This window comes from Meriones unguiculatus, chromosome X, assembly GCF_030254825.1.
Source record: "Meriones unguiculatus strain TT.TT164.6M chromosome X, Bangor_MerUng_6.1, whole genome shotgun sequence".
NCBI classification, from domain to species: domain Eukaryota; kingdom Metazoa; phylum Chordata; class Mammalia; order Rodentia; family Muridae; genus Meriones; species Meriones unguiculatus.
In genome coordinates, this window is record NC_083369.1 from 77,758,777 (window position 1) to 77,774,143 (window position 15,367).

The window sequence follows — 15,367 nt, forward strand, 5'->3', positions numbered from 1 at the left end:
AGAAGTCTTACTCACATTTTGAATTTGAAGGACAACAGTTATTTTCTGTGTGTGAACAATTTGGGGACATTTCCCTGAAAAGAAGTCGTCCAGTGACTAGGAGAACATTTCTTTTTTTGGAGACAGGGTTTCTCTGTGTAGGCCTGGCTGTCTTGAACTCACTTTGTAGACAAGCATGGCCTCAAATTCACAAAGATCTGCCTGCCTCTGCCTCCAAGCGCTGGGATCAAACGCATGTGCCACTACACCTACCTTGCTAGGAGAACTCAAGTAATTAAATTCAAGTAATAAAGAACTTGAAGTTTTCAAATATGGAATGTGTAAGGGAAACAAGGGAGAAACATATGTCGAATTTCTCCAATTCAGGAGGAGGATGACAGTAAAAGCTTTGTTTAACAACAAAGACAAGAGATGCTTTAAAAAAAAAAAAGCACTTTAGTAGACAATAAACTAGAATGCAAATCCTAAGAAGCCTCTGACAAGTGACAATTGGTCCAAATTAAAGACAAAATGATGCAAACATTTAAAGACTGGAGCATGATGAAATGTATCTGGTGAGGTATTGCTTATAATTTACAAAACATACTTGTTGATTTTTGGTCTCCTGTGATCTTCATCCTGTATTTTCCCCTTTACTATGTTCTTCTAGTACAAGATGATCAGCACTTTTTCTATTATCTATTTTAGTAAGTATCTGTTAAATCAGCACAATAAATTTGGGCTAAGTCATATGTACATACTCAAAAGTGGAAACCTTCAGGTTATGAATTTGTAAGATATTATGGAAGTTTTGGAGGCTAAGCCTTATGTACATATCACATACTCATAAATGGAAACCTTTAGGAATTGAATTAAATACGGGATTGAAAAATTTGTTTTCAAATAAAGATTTAACCATCCACTTCAGTGTAATAGAATGCCAACAGCAATGACAACTGATTTTTCTTTTCAAGGGAAACCACAAAATGGGTGAAGAACCAGAGTGGTTTTTCTATTTGATAAATACATCCAGAACTCTGTACAGTGAATAAAATTTGCATGCAGTTTAAGTATTTTTAAATGATTTTATGCAAATAAACCTTTGCTTTATTGATGATGTATAAGACTCCCCTCCCTTTTTAATGGCCATAGGGATCTCTTCCCCAGTTCCAAAAGAAATCATAAAGACTGGGTACTTTCTTAAAGAGTATTCTACACATCATACTAAATAACATGCAAAGAGTTCAACAACATTCTTCTTAAAAGTTAAGTATTACTCTTTAAAACGAGCATGTTAACCACTGAGAAAAGTCCACGCAACTATTTCCATTACACTGCTTCATTTGGTCATCGGAAGTATAAAAGAAGTCAAATAACATGAGATTCAACAAGTTAGTTTATCCAATGGCTATGGCATTATGACAATGTTCCAAGGACAACCAACATTCTATGCAATATAGTTGTACTGATTTGGGTTTTCTTTATCTCTTTCCATGTAGTCCCGGTCAATTAGGGATTCTATTCTCTTCTTTAAATCAGCAGGCTGTAAGAGAAAACATATTTTTAATGCAAAGCTCATAATCATCAGCATAAGCCCATCCACCAACATCCCATTAAAAAAAAAAAAAAAAGAGAGAACATAGCCTAGAAGGGATTGCACAGAGGCAGATCTCTGTGAGTTCAAGTCCTGCCTGGTCTACACAGTGAGTTCCGGGCCATCAGAGTGGCATGGAAAAAAGCCTTTCTGAAATTAAATTAAATTAAATATAGCTGGAGCATTGTAGCATACTTCTAAAATCCAAGCAAGTAGGAGGCCAGAGGCAAGAGGACTGAGAGTAAGATTTACTTGGGGTACACAGTAAGACTCTGTCTCAAACCAACCAACCAACCAACAAACCTGAAATTAAGTAACTAAACAATTAACAAATGAATTTAAAATGTATAAAAGAAATTACTATATAAACTATATATAACACTGGACCTAGTGGCATAGGCCTAGAATCCTAGCTATGTGGGTGGCTGAAGAATGAAGATTATGAGGTTTAAGAAGGTTAGCAAAACAAAACAAAGAGGAGGAGTTAAGAGCAATGGTTGCTCTCCAGAGGTACTGAGTTCAATTCCCAGCAACCACATGGTGGCTCACAACCATCTATAATGAGATTTGGTGCCCTCTTCTGGTGTGCAGGTATGCAGGCATGCACACAGGCAGAACACTGTATACATAATAAATCAATCTTTTCTTTTAATATATTTATTCTTATTTTATGTGTATTGGTGTTTTGCCTTCATGTATGTCTGTTTGAGGGTGTCAAATCCCCTGAAATTAGTTACAGACAGTTGTGAGCTGCCATTCCCAGTGTGCTGGGAATGGACCTTGGGGTCTCGGAAAAGCAGCCAGTGCTATTAACCACCGAACCATCTCTCTGGCTTCCACAAAAAGTGCTCTACACTAAGATATACCCAGAAGCTTCTGTAACAAATTATGGTAAAAATTTATATAAGGTAACCAAACAAAAGGTGTACCTCAATCTAATAACCAAATCTGTACAATGCTAAGAAGGTATCTCCAGAAAAGTAAGATTCAAATGACATATACTGATTAACTTCAAAAAATTTTAAGCCACATTTTCTCACTAAAATTTCAGGTACAATTTTTGTAAATTGTTTCCCAAGTTATCACAGTTGTATACATGTGCCAACAAAGTTCTTTTATGAATCACACGTATGAATATAGGAATTGAATACAAACGCTTCAAAATGGCTTTAAGCCTTTCATCTATACTGCAAGATTCGTGTCTAAAAATCTAATGTGTTTCTTTTCATTTATAACAAGTCTAGAATGGAGACACTGAAACACCTACTTTTACTGGAAATTTTAGCTGATTGTAGACTTCTGAAACAAGAAGATTATGGCTAAGTGTTTTTCTCATCTTCATAATTCGGACAATCGCAGCATCAATTTGGTACTGTCTATCTTGAAATACTCTTTCTGTAGTGCTTGCTTGTTCTTCAACCTAAAAAAGTTTTCAGATAAAGTCAGTCTTAATTATTAATACAAACTATACATTAGGGACCTAACAATGTTACTGTTCTGAAGGCACTGACTTGTCTAAATGGAACTTTAGATATAACAGAAAAAAAAAACTTGAAAATAGCTCCTTTCTGTTCTAATCATATTGTCCTGTACCAATTAAAGCAATGCAATGCAGGTTAATAGAAAATAACTTTAGGGACTGAGGAGTTACTCAGTTATTCAAACTGTTTGCCCTTCAAGTATGAGGACCTGATTTTTAAATTCAGATTTTTGTGAACTCACATAAAAACAGATTCCTGGAATTCAATGGCTAGCCACTATAGCATAATTAGTGAGTTCTAGGCAAGTAAGAGACCACATCAAGAAATAATGTGAACAGCTCCAAAAGAATGGCACCGGAGACTGTCCTTTGGCCTTCCCTAAAATTTAAAAATACTCATATTAATTGATCTAAAAATGTACTTCCATGAATTCATTTTTTTAAATTTTTAAAAATTTTTATTTCATGTGCATTGGTATTTTGCTTGCATAGATGTGTGAGGGTAACAGAGCTTCTATGTGGGTGCTGAGACTTGAAACTGGGTCCTCTGGAAGAACAGCCTGTGTTCTTAATCTTTCTGAGTCATGTCTCTACCTCCCATGAATTCATCTTAAGGAAAATAGCAGAGAGATTAAAGATTTAGGTATGTACAAGAATGTTATAGAGCTATGTAGCACTCTTGTTGAATTTTAAAATGTGTGTGTATAGGGACATGCATTTTGTGGGTATGGCTGGGGACATCAGAGGACAACTTTGAGCATCAGGGCTCAGTTGCCTTTCATTTTTCGTTTGAGGTGGGGTCTCTTATCAGCTTGGAACTTTGTCCTGTAGGCCAGCTGCCTGGTCATGAGCCTCCAAGGATCTACTTTACTTCAACTCCTACCTCCCCTCATTGAGATTACAGAAATGAGACTCTAATTTCAAAAACAAGAAAAGAAAAAAAAATCTATATAGCCCTCAACAGATGAATGTTTAACAAAAGCAAGGTACATACTTTCAACAGAAATGTATTCAGCTGTAAAGAAGAATAAAATGATGTAATCTGCAGGAGAATGAATGATAATGGAGATCATCATATTAAATAAAATAAACCAGACTTAAGACTAATACCCACTTTCTTTCACATGTAGAATCTACACTGATATACACACACACACACACATATTCAAGAATATATTGACACTAATGTAGAAATGAAATGAGTATGGGAAAATGGAAAAGGCAAAAGAAAATAGCTCAATTTCTCTCATACGTGAAATCTGGATTTAATTATATATGTAGTATGGGTCTGTGTGTGTGTGTTTGCGCGCACGCAAGCATGCACATGTGAAAGAAAGAAAGATATGAAAGCAAGAAAACTATTTGGGAGAAAGAAAAAGAGCAAGAGGAAGGTAGTGAGGAACTGAATGAGCAAGGAACACTACATGTAATGAACTGTCACAATTCAAATAAGGAAGAAGAAAACAAAATATAAAATTACATTGATGGGCTAAGGAAATAACTCAGTGAGAGAACACAGATGGTTCTGCATTCCATCCCTAGCAATGCAAGAGCCCAAGCAAGCAAAACAAAACAAAAAGAAAAAAAAAAACAAACAACAATCAAACAATAATTTTAATTGTCAAACCTGTTATGTTTACTAAAAAAAAAAAAAAAAAAGAAAAGAAATATAAAAATATAAAATCAAATACTGAATGTATTTGGTCAGATATAGTCACAGAAAATGTTAAGTGAAATGTCAGCATTAGAAAAATAAACATTCAAGATTGGGACTGGAAAAACGGTTTAGAAGTTAAGAAGACCTGGGTGACATCCCCAGGATCCCTGTAGCTGTTCACAACCATCTGTAATGTCAGCTCCAGTGGATCCAATTCCCTATTCTCACATGTGGGCCAGATGACATATATGTAGGTAAAACACTCATGCATTTAATATAATTTTTAATGTGTAAATTTCTACTATAAACACACATAAACCCAATATTGTAGGATTAGGAGAAAAATAAAAGGTTTACCGTTTCTTTCATTTGGATTTGATTGATTTTTATCCTGAATAGTTTGTGCTTGAAATCATCGTTACAAATGAATTTGTCACCATCTTCAATATCTTTGCCCTTTGGATTTTTAGCCAGAACTCTAGCTTTGCCACAAGCTAGTGACTGCAGTGTTCTCCTTAATTCTCCATCCTCTGAAGAAATAATGGTTAATTATTTATTTGTCAATAGCTTATAAATGCAAAATAAGTTTCTTAAATAGGTTACTTCATGTCATATATCTGAGTCACTACAGCACAGGCTTCAACTATATTCATCAGTCTACTTATATATCTTACCTATTGAATTTTATAGTTCACCATTCTAAGCTACAACAAAACCTTTGTTTCCTACCCACACTAATCATTCCTATTTCCAAGCCTTTTCTTACATTATTTCCTTTACTTCATATGCCTTCTCCCCAATCAAAATTTGAAGGTCTAACTCAAATTCCACTTACTTACACAATGATTACTTGCTTCTTTTAACACACTTCTTGTTAGCACTACATACTAGTACTCGCTAGTTTTGAAATCATTAAGAATACAGGAGAAGACTAGAGAAACATCTTACCATTGAGGAATACTTTCTGGTCTTTCAGAGGACCGGAGGTCAGTTCCTAGCACCTACAACAGTGACTAACAACCACCTAACTCAATTTTGAAGGGATATAATGTCCCCTTCTGGCTTCCACAGTTTCCTGTTTGTGTGTGGTATATATACTCATACAGGTTCATAACATACATATAAAATAAATCTTTTTTTAAGGATAGAGGACAGCATTATTTCCTTGCATCTCCTAGAGCTATGAACACAGACAAAAGTCTGCTACTTGACAGACACAATACAAACCTATCCCAGTTGCTTGTTTGATCTCTTCTAAACTGAACTCCTCTCCTTCATTAAACATTAGCAGCACCAGGGTTTGAAAAAGAGAGACCTGAAGTTCTTTTTTGCCCTGTTGGAGAAAAATCAGTTTAGTCTGTTTTTTAAAACACATGAAAATTTAATCAAAAAGTAATAATTTCTAACAGGAAAACCATTTTTAATTAGTGAGTTAAGAAGCAAAGAAGATTAACATTATCCAAAAACCCTGCTTCAGACAGTAATTTATTATGCAGTGCAAGGTTTAGGTGTGATTCTACAGAAAATGGGATGAGGATTAGTTAGTCTATTAGCAGGTCTTTTATAATCCGTGTTAAAACAGAACAAAGAAATGACAATAACTCAGCCCAATGTGTCATTATAGACATTCACTATAAGCTCCAAGAACTTACTACTCTGAATGCATTTTTGAAACAAGGTTTCATGTAGCCCAAGCTAGATTTGCTTTGTAGCCAAATACGTTCTTGAATTCCCAATCTTCCTGTTGCCATCTACCAAGTAATAGGACCACAGCCTTGTGCCACTATGCCCTCCTTTCAAATTGCATTTTGACTTGATTCAGATCATTCATGAACTATAGAATTTTTTTAAAGATGGACATTATTTGCCTTAATCTCCCACTGTGCTATGATTTCTGATAAGACAGTGTAAACTTGGCATCCAGAGGTACAGAAAAAGACTATTGCTTTCAATTTTAGAGAAGGGACAACTCAAATGTTGAAAAGGAGACCATCTTAAGATATACACAAACCTGTAACAAGATATCACTATTGCCATGTAGGTATTAAGGACACACTTATAAAAGAGCAGATTAAACCTTCAAACCAAGGGACACGATTTCCATATAAAGACAAAGACAGAACTTAAGTTTGGAGAATATCCACTTACCTCTTTAAACTCGGCTTTTAGCACACAGTGTCCTAAGGTTGACTGCCATTGGAGTTTCCTGCCACTGTGTTTGCCTAAGTAAAATGTCTTGAAAATTTCCTGAAGCTTTACCATCTAAAACAAATAAAACGAGTGTTTTTTATGCTGCACATGCAATACCACCTTGAACACTATTTTTTAAACTTACTTATTGGACTATGCGGTGGGGTATGGTAGTGAAGCTCAGAGTACAACTTTCAGGAATGAAGTTCCCTCTTTTCACTATGTAGGCCCAGAGGGCTGAACTCAGAAGTCAAGCTTAGTTGCAGGTGCCTTCAACCTGGGGCCACCTCAATGACCTGCCTCCCTCTCACCACTCTTAAGCCCATCTGAAATAACTTGATAGTTTTCATGACTATGTTCAGAAGAACTCAATTAATTTAATGTAAGGTGAAAATCTAACTAGCAAATGTAGCAGCACTTTATGATCTTTACACGCATGGAACTCTTCTGCCCTATTTAATCATTCCTTCACCTCTGGTGACTTGGGCTTCTACATTCTACTGACTCCTTTCTTTCACTGCTGCTTCTGCCCAAGTTTCTTTTGCAGGTTTCTCTTCTTACCATTAGCTCAATGTGAACCTTTTTAAAAGTTCAAGCTCTGCTCTTTTTCTTTGTTTTCACCATATAGACTATCAGTATCTTTCTTTATTCAACCTTCTAGGTTTTGGTCCTGAGTGGGAAAGTTCCCAAGGCATTAGAGGCTACTCATATATTTGTCACCAACCCTGTCTTCAGGTAAAATTTGGTCAACATGTGACAGCTAGAAAGACTAAGAGGTCATAAACTAAGAAATAGAATAATAATAGGGAAATAGCACTAAATTTAGAAAACTACCTTTATTAATAATGTCCTCAAGTAGACTTAGAAATTAAAGTAAAAGAATAAAATATTGACACTCATACCTTGCTGCTATGTTTGTTGACATAAGCCTTTAAAAGGCACTTATGTTCAAACAAAAAGCAGAAAAAAGGTGTGATTTCTATGCCTATAGCTTAGGTCTGAAACAGTTAATCTTACCTCTGGTGGCAAATGGACTTCCATAGGCACGTATGTTGGCCAGTAACCCATTGTCAGGATATTCACAGTTAATTCAATATTGCCCGGCACATTCTGGTTCTGCATATACTATAAGAAGATTAACACATACACTGAGATTATGAAAGTGTGTATATCATACCATAATACTCACTCATTTAAGAATTTCCTTACTCTAAAAATGTATATGAATATTGACCATCCTAAAAATAAAGGCAACTATTAAGAAGACTTGAAATGAAGGCTACACAAAATACAGCAGAAAAATACGCAGGTGGCTGTTTTAATACAGTAGCATACAAAAATTCCATGAAAACATTCTAGGTGTTATTAACTCAATTTTTCATACATAGCTGAGCTGTTAGGGCATCTCTTCTCCATTCTTTTCCCCCAATGCTACCAACTTTAATCTCCACCTTTGGAGATCCCTACATGAACTGGAACACTTTGAAGCCACTCCCATTCCTCACCCTACCAGCCAACCCAAGTCTCTGTTTTTCCAAATGTTCCATTCCCTGTTTGAAGATGGTGACCTGAGGTGGGAAAGGGAAAATAAAGGCAAAGGGGAAGGCAGATAAACCTAATTCTTCAACTACTGTAAGATCCAAGATCCAACTGACCCTGAACTTTTCAGTCTTTCAGTTTCATTTATTACCTTCAATACAGTAGTCAAAAAGTCATTACTGAAACCCTGAGAGAGTATAATCTAATTTGCCATCACTTTTGCCTAGCTGTTGCTGTTTGAGACAGGGTCTCATTATATTGCCCACATATTATTATTTCAGCATCCAAAGTAGCTGGGACTGTATTTACACAACTAAATCTAGTTATATTTTTAAGAAAAAGCAACCCTCTACCTATGTCTTCAAAACTATAGATCAACATTCTCATCCCAAATGTCCCCAGAGACATCATATACCAATCTCCGCCCTTAATCACCTCACCTCTCTCTCTATTACAAGCTCGTAACATGCAAACCCCAAACTGACTAGAAAAACCCTGTTCTTACTGTCTAGTACTAACTTCACACTAACTTACAGTAACTTTAGAATAATACATTTTTTGTCTTATTCTAGATTTATTTACTAAGACTAAATCCTGAAATAGGTCAAACATACTTACATTTCATTGAGAGTATTTGCACTCTACAATATTGGTTAAGTTGCTATGAAGTTTTTGTAACAAAGGTTTCTATTTATCCTCTTAAATATAAATTGCCCCAAAGACATAACTTAAATGTCCTTAAGTTCAAGGAATTAAGTAAGAGTTTAACTCACTTTTACCTGTTTGAACTGAATCATGATGTCTTTGGAAAGCTCCATGTCTTTAAACATCCCTTCAAGCTTACTGGTGAAAGCAGCTCCACATTCTATTAAAGATGTTTACATATTTGTATTTCAAGGTAATACAACAAAGAAAAAAATTTAAATCACAAAATAATATGCAAAACTTACTTGGGCATAAAATACGATCTATAACTATTCGTAAGAATGAAAAGAAATTCTTACCCCATAGTGTATGCCCTAGTAATTCAGATGTACATTCTCTAACCCTGTGAAACCTTATCCAAATTCAGGAATAATATACTTGAGAAATTTTAATACAAGTAAACAGAAGAATAATTTTTTATCTTTAAAACAAGCCAACAATTTTGGATATCAACAAAAGCTAGGACCCTCATAACCTCACTTTATGGTTTTGTGTGTGTGTGAGAGGGTTGCACCCTGCACGTAGAAGCCAGAGATGTTGGCTGTATTGTTCTACCACACTCTACCTTATTCCTTTGACATAGGGTCTCTCATTGAACCTAGAGCTAGGCTGGAGTCTAGGAAGCCCCAAAGATCCTTCCGTCTGTGACCCTCACCCCATCCCCAGCCACTGAGATTATACATTACACAAGGCTTTTTTGTTTGTTTTTGAGACAGGGCTTCTCTGTGCAGCCTTGGCTACCTTGGATTCATTTTGTAGACCAGGCTGCTGGCCTCAAACTCACAGAGATCTGCCTGCCTCTGCTTCCCCAAGTGCTGAGATTACAAGCATATGACACCCCACCCGACTCCACATGGCTTTTTTTTTAACATGGATATTAAGGATTCAAACTCATATCCTCATACTTCTGCACAAAGAACTGTTACCCACTGAGCCTCCCCATCTCTGCAGTTCATGTTTTCATCATGTGTATATAAAACGAACAACAAAAGAAGCAACCAATGAAAAGAGTACAATTAATCCAATTTTTTTTCTCAAATATTAAAAAAAAAAAAAGAAAAACCAAAATGATAAAAAAGAAAGAACGACAAACATACCATGCTTCAGTTTGGACAGCATTGACTTTTCAGCATCTACTGATGCACTCTTGCCAACTAATAGGCGTTTTGCTAAATCTTTCTTATAGAAGGCCTCAAAAACATCTTTGCCTATATTAAATAAAAACATAATATACTCATATGACAAGTAAAGCTCTAACAAAAGTTTCAAAAGTTTAACCACAACAAAGTTATTTAATCTTTATATATTTTATCAAAGTTTATTAAACTCAAGAACACTGAGACATTTCAAAACATCTTTACTATAAAAAATTAATACTGTACTAACTTTTCTTCACGAAAAACTTTTGTACACTGGTACTGTTAGCACCAAACTCAAGAGATTAAAACAAGAAACAAAATCCAGGTTCTTAATAGTGGAAAGGTCAAAACACAAGGCAATTTAGTTACATTCTTCAACTATTCTTAAAGAATTAAAAATATGCAACAAATAAAATACAACCTGTAGTTCCCAATGAGTCTTTCCAGGTTATATAAAAGTTTCCAGTTCCTCTAGGAATGCTATATTGTTTTGTTTTCTGTTTATTTTGAGACAGGGCCTTGCTATATTGCCCTTGTGTTGGCCTGATACTCACTACATACTCTACACAGCAATACTGCCTTGGCTTCCTGAGTTATGGATTGCAGGTGCTAGCAGTATGCCTGGTTCAGAGTATGTTTTAATATAAAAGCAGTAATCAGCCCTTACCATAGATAAATCTAAATATAATCATTATTTTATCCAACATTTTCTCAAGTTCTTCATCTGTAGCTTCTTTGTTGCCTGCACGAAGTTTTGAATCCACATACTTGGCTAAAATGAAGAAAAAAATATTGTTGTTTAATGACTATGGGTATCAAAAAGGCATGGGCCACTTACACTTACCCAAATAATACTGAATACCAAAAATACTGAACCAGACAGAGAAACATTGTCTCAAAAAAGAAAAACAAAACAAAAACAAAACAAAACAAAACAAAACACCAAAATACCAAGTTAGTATTTCTGCTATATGGAGATGCATTTTTATAAAAGTTTCTAACACAAGTTAACTTGTCAATGTCACAGGGCTAATAAATACCACAATCTAAATGCATTAAATCTGACTCCACACTGAGTATGCTTTCCACTACAATGACATCAAAATAGGGTATGGAAGGGTTTCATGTGTAGCTCTGTGGTAGAGTATTTGCCTAGCATATGCAGTGCTCTTGGTTCAAACTCTAGTACTTCAGAGTTTAAAAAAAAAAAGAAAAAACAGAAAGAAAAAAATGAGGTACAAAAACCAGCTGAGGTGGCGCGTGCCTGTAATCCCAGTACTCGGGGAGGCAGAGGCAGGTGGCTCTCTATGACTTCAAGGCCAGCCTTGTCTACAAAGCAAGTCCAGTACAGCCAAGGTTACACAGAGAAACCCTGTCTCGAAAAACCAAACGAACAAAAAACAAACAAACAAAAAAGAGGTACTAATAGTTCACAGGGGAGGATCAAAGTAGCCCTATGTGGGGGTAGAAAAATTAACCAGAAAACATGTGTATCCTCTAAAGTTTCCATTTTACACAAATAGTATGCATTCTTAAACATTTTCTTTTTAAATAATCAGAAACAATAGAGAAGGCACAATTAATAAAATGTTTAAATGTAAATAAAGTCACGTTTCAATCAAATCCAACTCCATCGTTTTGGTAAAGGACCTAGTTTCTTAGGGTATTTGTTCTCCTAACATCAATGAGTACATGTGTAGAAACCATGAGAAGCACTGCAACACACCTGTATACTTTGTGAGCCTGTACTCACAAAGCCTGTATTAGATTTATTTTTATACTGGACTTTTATTTTCCATCCTCAACTTTTTATCTGTTTCCATTGGTAATTAAATGCTGCCTTTTTCCCGTAGCTCTAAGTGGAGACTTCTAGAAGATAGCATTCTGCCCCATTTCTAAATCACTATAGGCTTGGAAAGCACAAAATCAAGGTTACTCAGTAAAAGTAAATGCTATTCAATGTTCTATCTCACAAAGAATTTATGTCATGCTTGACATGAAGACTTTGAGAAGCTGTTTAGCATGAAGGACTTCACTAGTTTTAATTTTTCATTTTATTTCTATTAATTACAGTTTATTCACTTAGTATCCCAGCTGTAGCCTCCTCCCCCCTCTCCTCCCACTCTAACTCCCCCCCTTTTTCTCCCATGCCCCTCCCCCAGTCCAATGATAGGGGAGGTCCTCCTCCCCTTCGATCTGACCCTAGTTTATCAGGTTTCATCATGGGCTGGCTCTTTGATCAGTCCACAGAGAAAGACAAGGACTTTACTTCTTACAACCATGTCCTTAGAGACACATTTCAGACTTGGTATCACTAGCTAAGCAACCTCAAACAAACCAGGAAGGGGTATAATATCATTTTACCTGAGCTTATCAATAAAAGAACATGACACAACCAAAAAAAAATATGAACCATACCTATCAGTTCAGCTGGTTTGTTTGGTCTTTTATTAATGAATGTTTCAAATGCTTCTTTCATGGCATTGATAAATTTTTCATTTTTCAGAAAGCAGGTATCAATTATATGGTCAACTTTATCTTTAAAGTCCAATAATTCTTGAACCATGGTTTTATCTTTTTCAGGATTAATAACAATAGTACTTCCAAAAGCCTAAAAATGAAAATGGTCTGTTTTATAGTAATTGATATATATAATGAAAAATACCACATCATATTCTAAGTTGGCACATGTACTAACAATCATATGTACTTAACAGCCACACAATAGTACAACTGTCTCTGAAGAAAAAGAAAACCCTAAACAGATAGTGTTCATTCATAAACACACGCAAAAAAAATGAATTACTGTTGGGTACATGATGGGGTATTACTAATGGGGTATTACTGTGATTTAAGTCTGATTTAAGGCCTGATATTCCACGCAGCTAATGCTCTCAAGGTGACATTTCAAAATTTTCAGTTTTTAAAAAACTTCCTTTACAGGGTGCTGTGGTGTACACTTGTAATCCCAGCACTCAGAAAGGCAGTGGCATCTGGATCTCTGTGAGTTTGAGGCCACCCTGGTCTACAAAGAAAATCCAGGACAGCCAAGGCTACACAGAGAAACCCTGTCTCAACAAAAAACAAACAAAAAATCCTTCCTTAAAAAATTTTGAATCTAGTAAGAAATGCTTTTTGATCCTCTTGGCATATAGATTACAAAACATACAAGATAAAAGTCAACAGAAAACTGGTAATACCTTGATATACTCAATCCACTGCTGTAAGAGAACCTGAACTCCACCTCGAACTCTACTGAAGAGCTGATACAGAAGAGACAAATCTTGAATTCGGTTTTCATCAAGGAGGTTATTTAAACCTGGTTTGAAATATTTTGGTATTAAAATATGAGAATCAAAAAGTGAATAGACTTGCCATGCATTTAATAAAAATATGAGTTGAAATTAACTGTTGTGATACTGGTCTAAACTATAACTAGAATTTATGTGAGTATAATTCAGGGAATCCTGTAAGACCATTAAGGTTTAGAAGTTCTTGGCTTTACATGCTAAGAATAAAACAACAGCAACATCATAACAACAAAATACACACACACACACACACCCTACAACAACAACACACATACACCCCAGTTTGGAAATACAAGGAATACTTACAATAAAAAACACACACATACACCTCAGTTTGAAATACAAGTAATACCTACCTTCTTTTACTATGCCCTTTCCTAAAAAAAAAAATTCCCATTGTTTCTATTTTTTTGTTTTTTAGTACTGAAGGTGAACTTAGGGCAATGCACATATACTAAAATGCTCTATCGCTGACCCACTCCAAGCCAATTTCCTTACTGATGTGTATTAGTAGGCCTCTCCTCTCAGTTCCACTTTCAGCCAGGAAACTGGCAACTACAGAAAAATTTAATTGACAATGAACTGGGGAAAGACTTGTCAGTCTTCAGAAATGAACCACATGCTTATCAAGTTTAAGCCTATCACATGCTTTTGGTCAAGTTGTTGTCATAAAATGACTTTAAGAACTAAAATTTAAAACTGCTACACACAAAAATAATCCACAAAACATTTTACACTTTCCTTTATTTCTGATGGTTCTATGATGCACTATTACCAGTGCAATCTTTTCACTCTTAATCCTATGTGGTCAACAAGGCAAATAGTTCTGAAAGAATACTCCTACAACTGATCAAGACTATGGGGGCACATGTTATAAATACTATTCATTTAAATCTTCTGAACTTTCTGAGCAGACTTAGTGGTAACCAGTTTTTATGTGTATAAGTGTTTTTTTCTACATGTATGTGTACTGTGTGCATGCCTGGTGCCCAAAGAGGATAGAAGAGAGTATTGGATCCCCTGAAACTGCAACTATAGATGGTTGTGAGCTGCCATGTGGGTGCGAGGAATTGAACTTGAGTGCTCTGTAAGAGCAACAAATACCCTTAACCACTGAGCTATCTCTCTAGCCCTGGGAATCTCTTATTAAGAAACTGCAAATTACCTTTCTGAAGAATTGATGTTAAGTGTTCACCTAGAAGTTGTTTTTCAACAGAAGCAATTAGTGACTTCCTAAAAGGGAGAAAAGAGAATTATTAACATCTGACCATCTTAAAATTTACAGCCATTGGTGAAAACAAACCAAATACCTTATTTTACATTATTTTTGCCATTTCTATTCAATGTGTCAACTTAAAATAGTGCTCAAGATTTATTCTACATTATGCCTGGAGGGAAAAAAATGTGCCTTTCAGAATTTGCTCAAAGCAATCATCTCCATGGTCTTGCTGTGCCTAGCTTTGTCCAAGTTTTTCTTTTTACTAAGAAGGTGATCTATGCTGCTTAATGGGAACAATTGGTTGGTAAGATTAATAAAGTACACAAGCAGTTTCTCTCTGAACACCCATTCACTGAATTTTAATCAGTCTAAAGATTTTAAAAGCTGGGCATGGTGGTACTTGCCTGTAATTCCAGAACTTAGGAGGTTGGCATGGAGAACCCTGAGTTCCAGGGCAACCAGGGTTTTAGTAAAACTCTGCCTCAAAATCACCAAAAGAGTTTTAAAGTTCTCATTAGCCTCTAATACTATTTTAAAATGATATAGTAAACACA

At 35.5% G+C, this 15,367-nt stretch overlaps 1 protein-coding gene across 6 annotated transcripts in view; it reads right to left on the reverse strand.

Annotated features, from left to right (window-relative positions):
* Positions 1-1,050: 1,050 nt before the first annotated feature.
* Cul4b (cullin 4B) overlaps positions 1,051-15,367 on the reverse strand; it is a 105,473-nt gene continuing 91,156 nt past the window's right edge. For 4 of the 6 annotated variants that reach the window (XM_060374499.1, XM_060374496.1, XM_060374497.1 and 1 more), the window contains 12 exons: positions 14,760-14,827; positions 13,484-13,602; positions 12,702-12,894; positions 10,951-11,055; positions 10,242-10,352; positions 9,213-9,304; positions 7,918-8,025; positions 6,859-6,972; positions 5,938-6,043; positions 5,068-5,240; positions 2,841-2,993; positions 1,051-1,522 (listed from right to left, as the gene is read on the reverse strand). In XM_060374499.1, the coding sequence (XP_060230482.1) occupies positions 1,427-1,522; positions 2,841-2,993; positions 5,068-5,240; positions 5,938-6,043; positions 6,859-6,972; positions 7,918-8,025; positions 9,213-9,304; positions 10,242-10,352; positions 10,951-11,055; positions 12,702-12,894; positions 13,484-13,602; positions 14,760-14,827 (1,438 nt within the window). In that variant the 3' untranslated portion in view covers positions 1,051-1,426. The remainder of the gene's footprint in view (positions 1,523-2,840; positions 2,994-5,067; positions 5,241-5,937; positions 6,044-6,858; positions 6,973-7,917; positions 8,026-9,212; positions 9,305-10,241; positions 10,353-10,950; positions 11,056-12,701; positions 12,895-13,483; positions 13,603-14,759; positions 14,828-15,367) is intronic. The other 2 variants (XM_060374500.1, XM_060374498.1) reach the window with 1 other exon arrangement.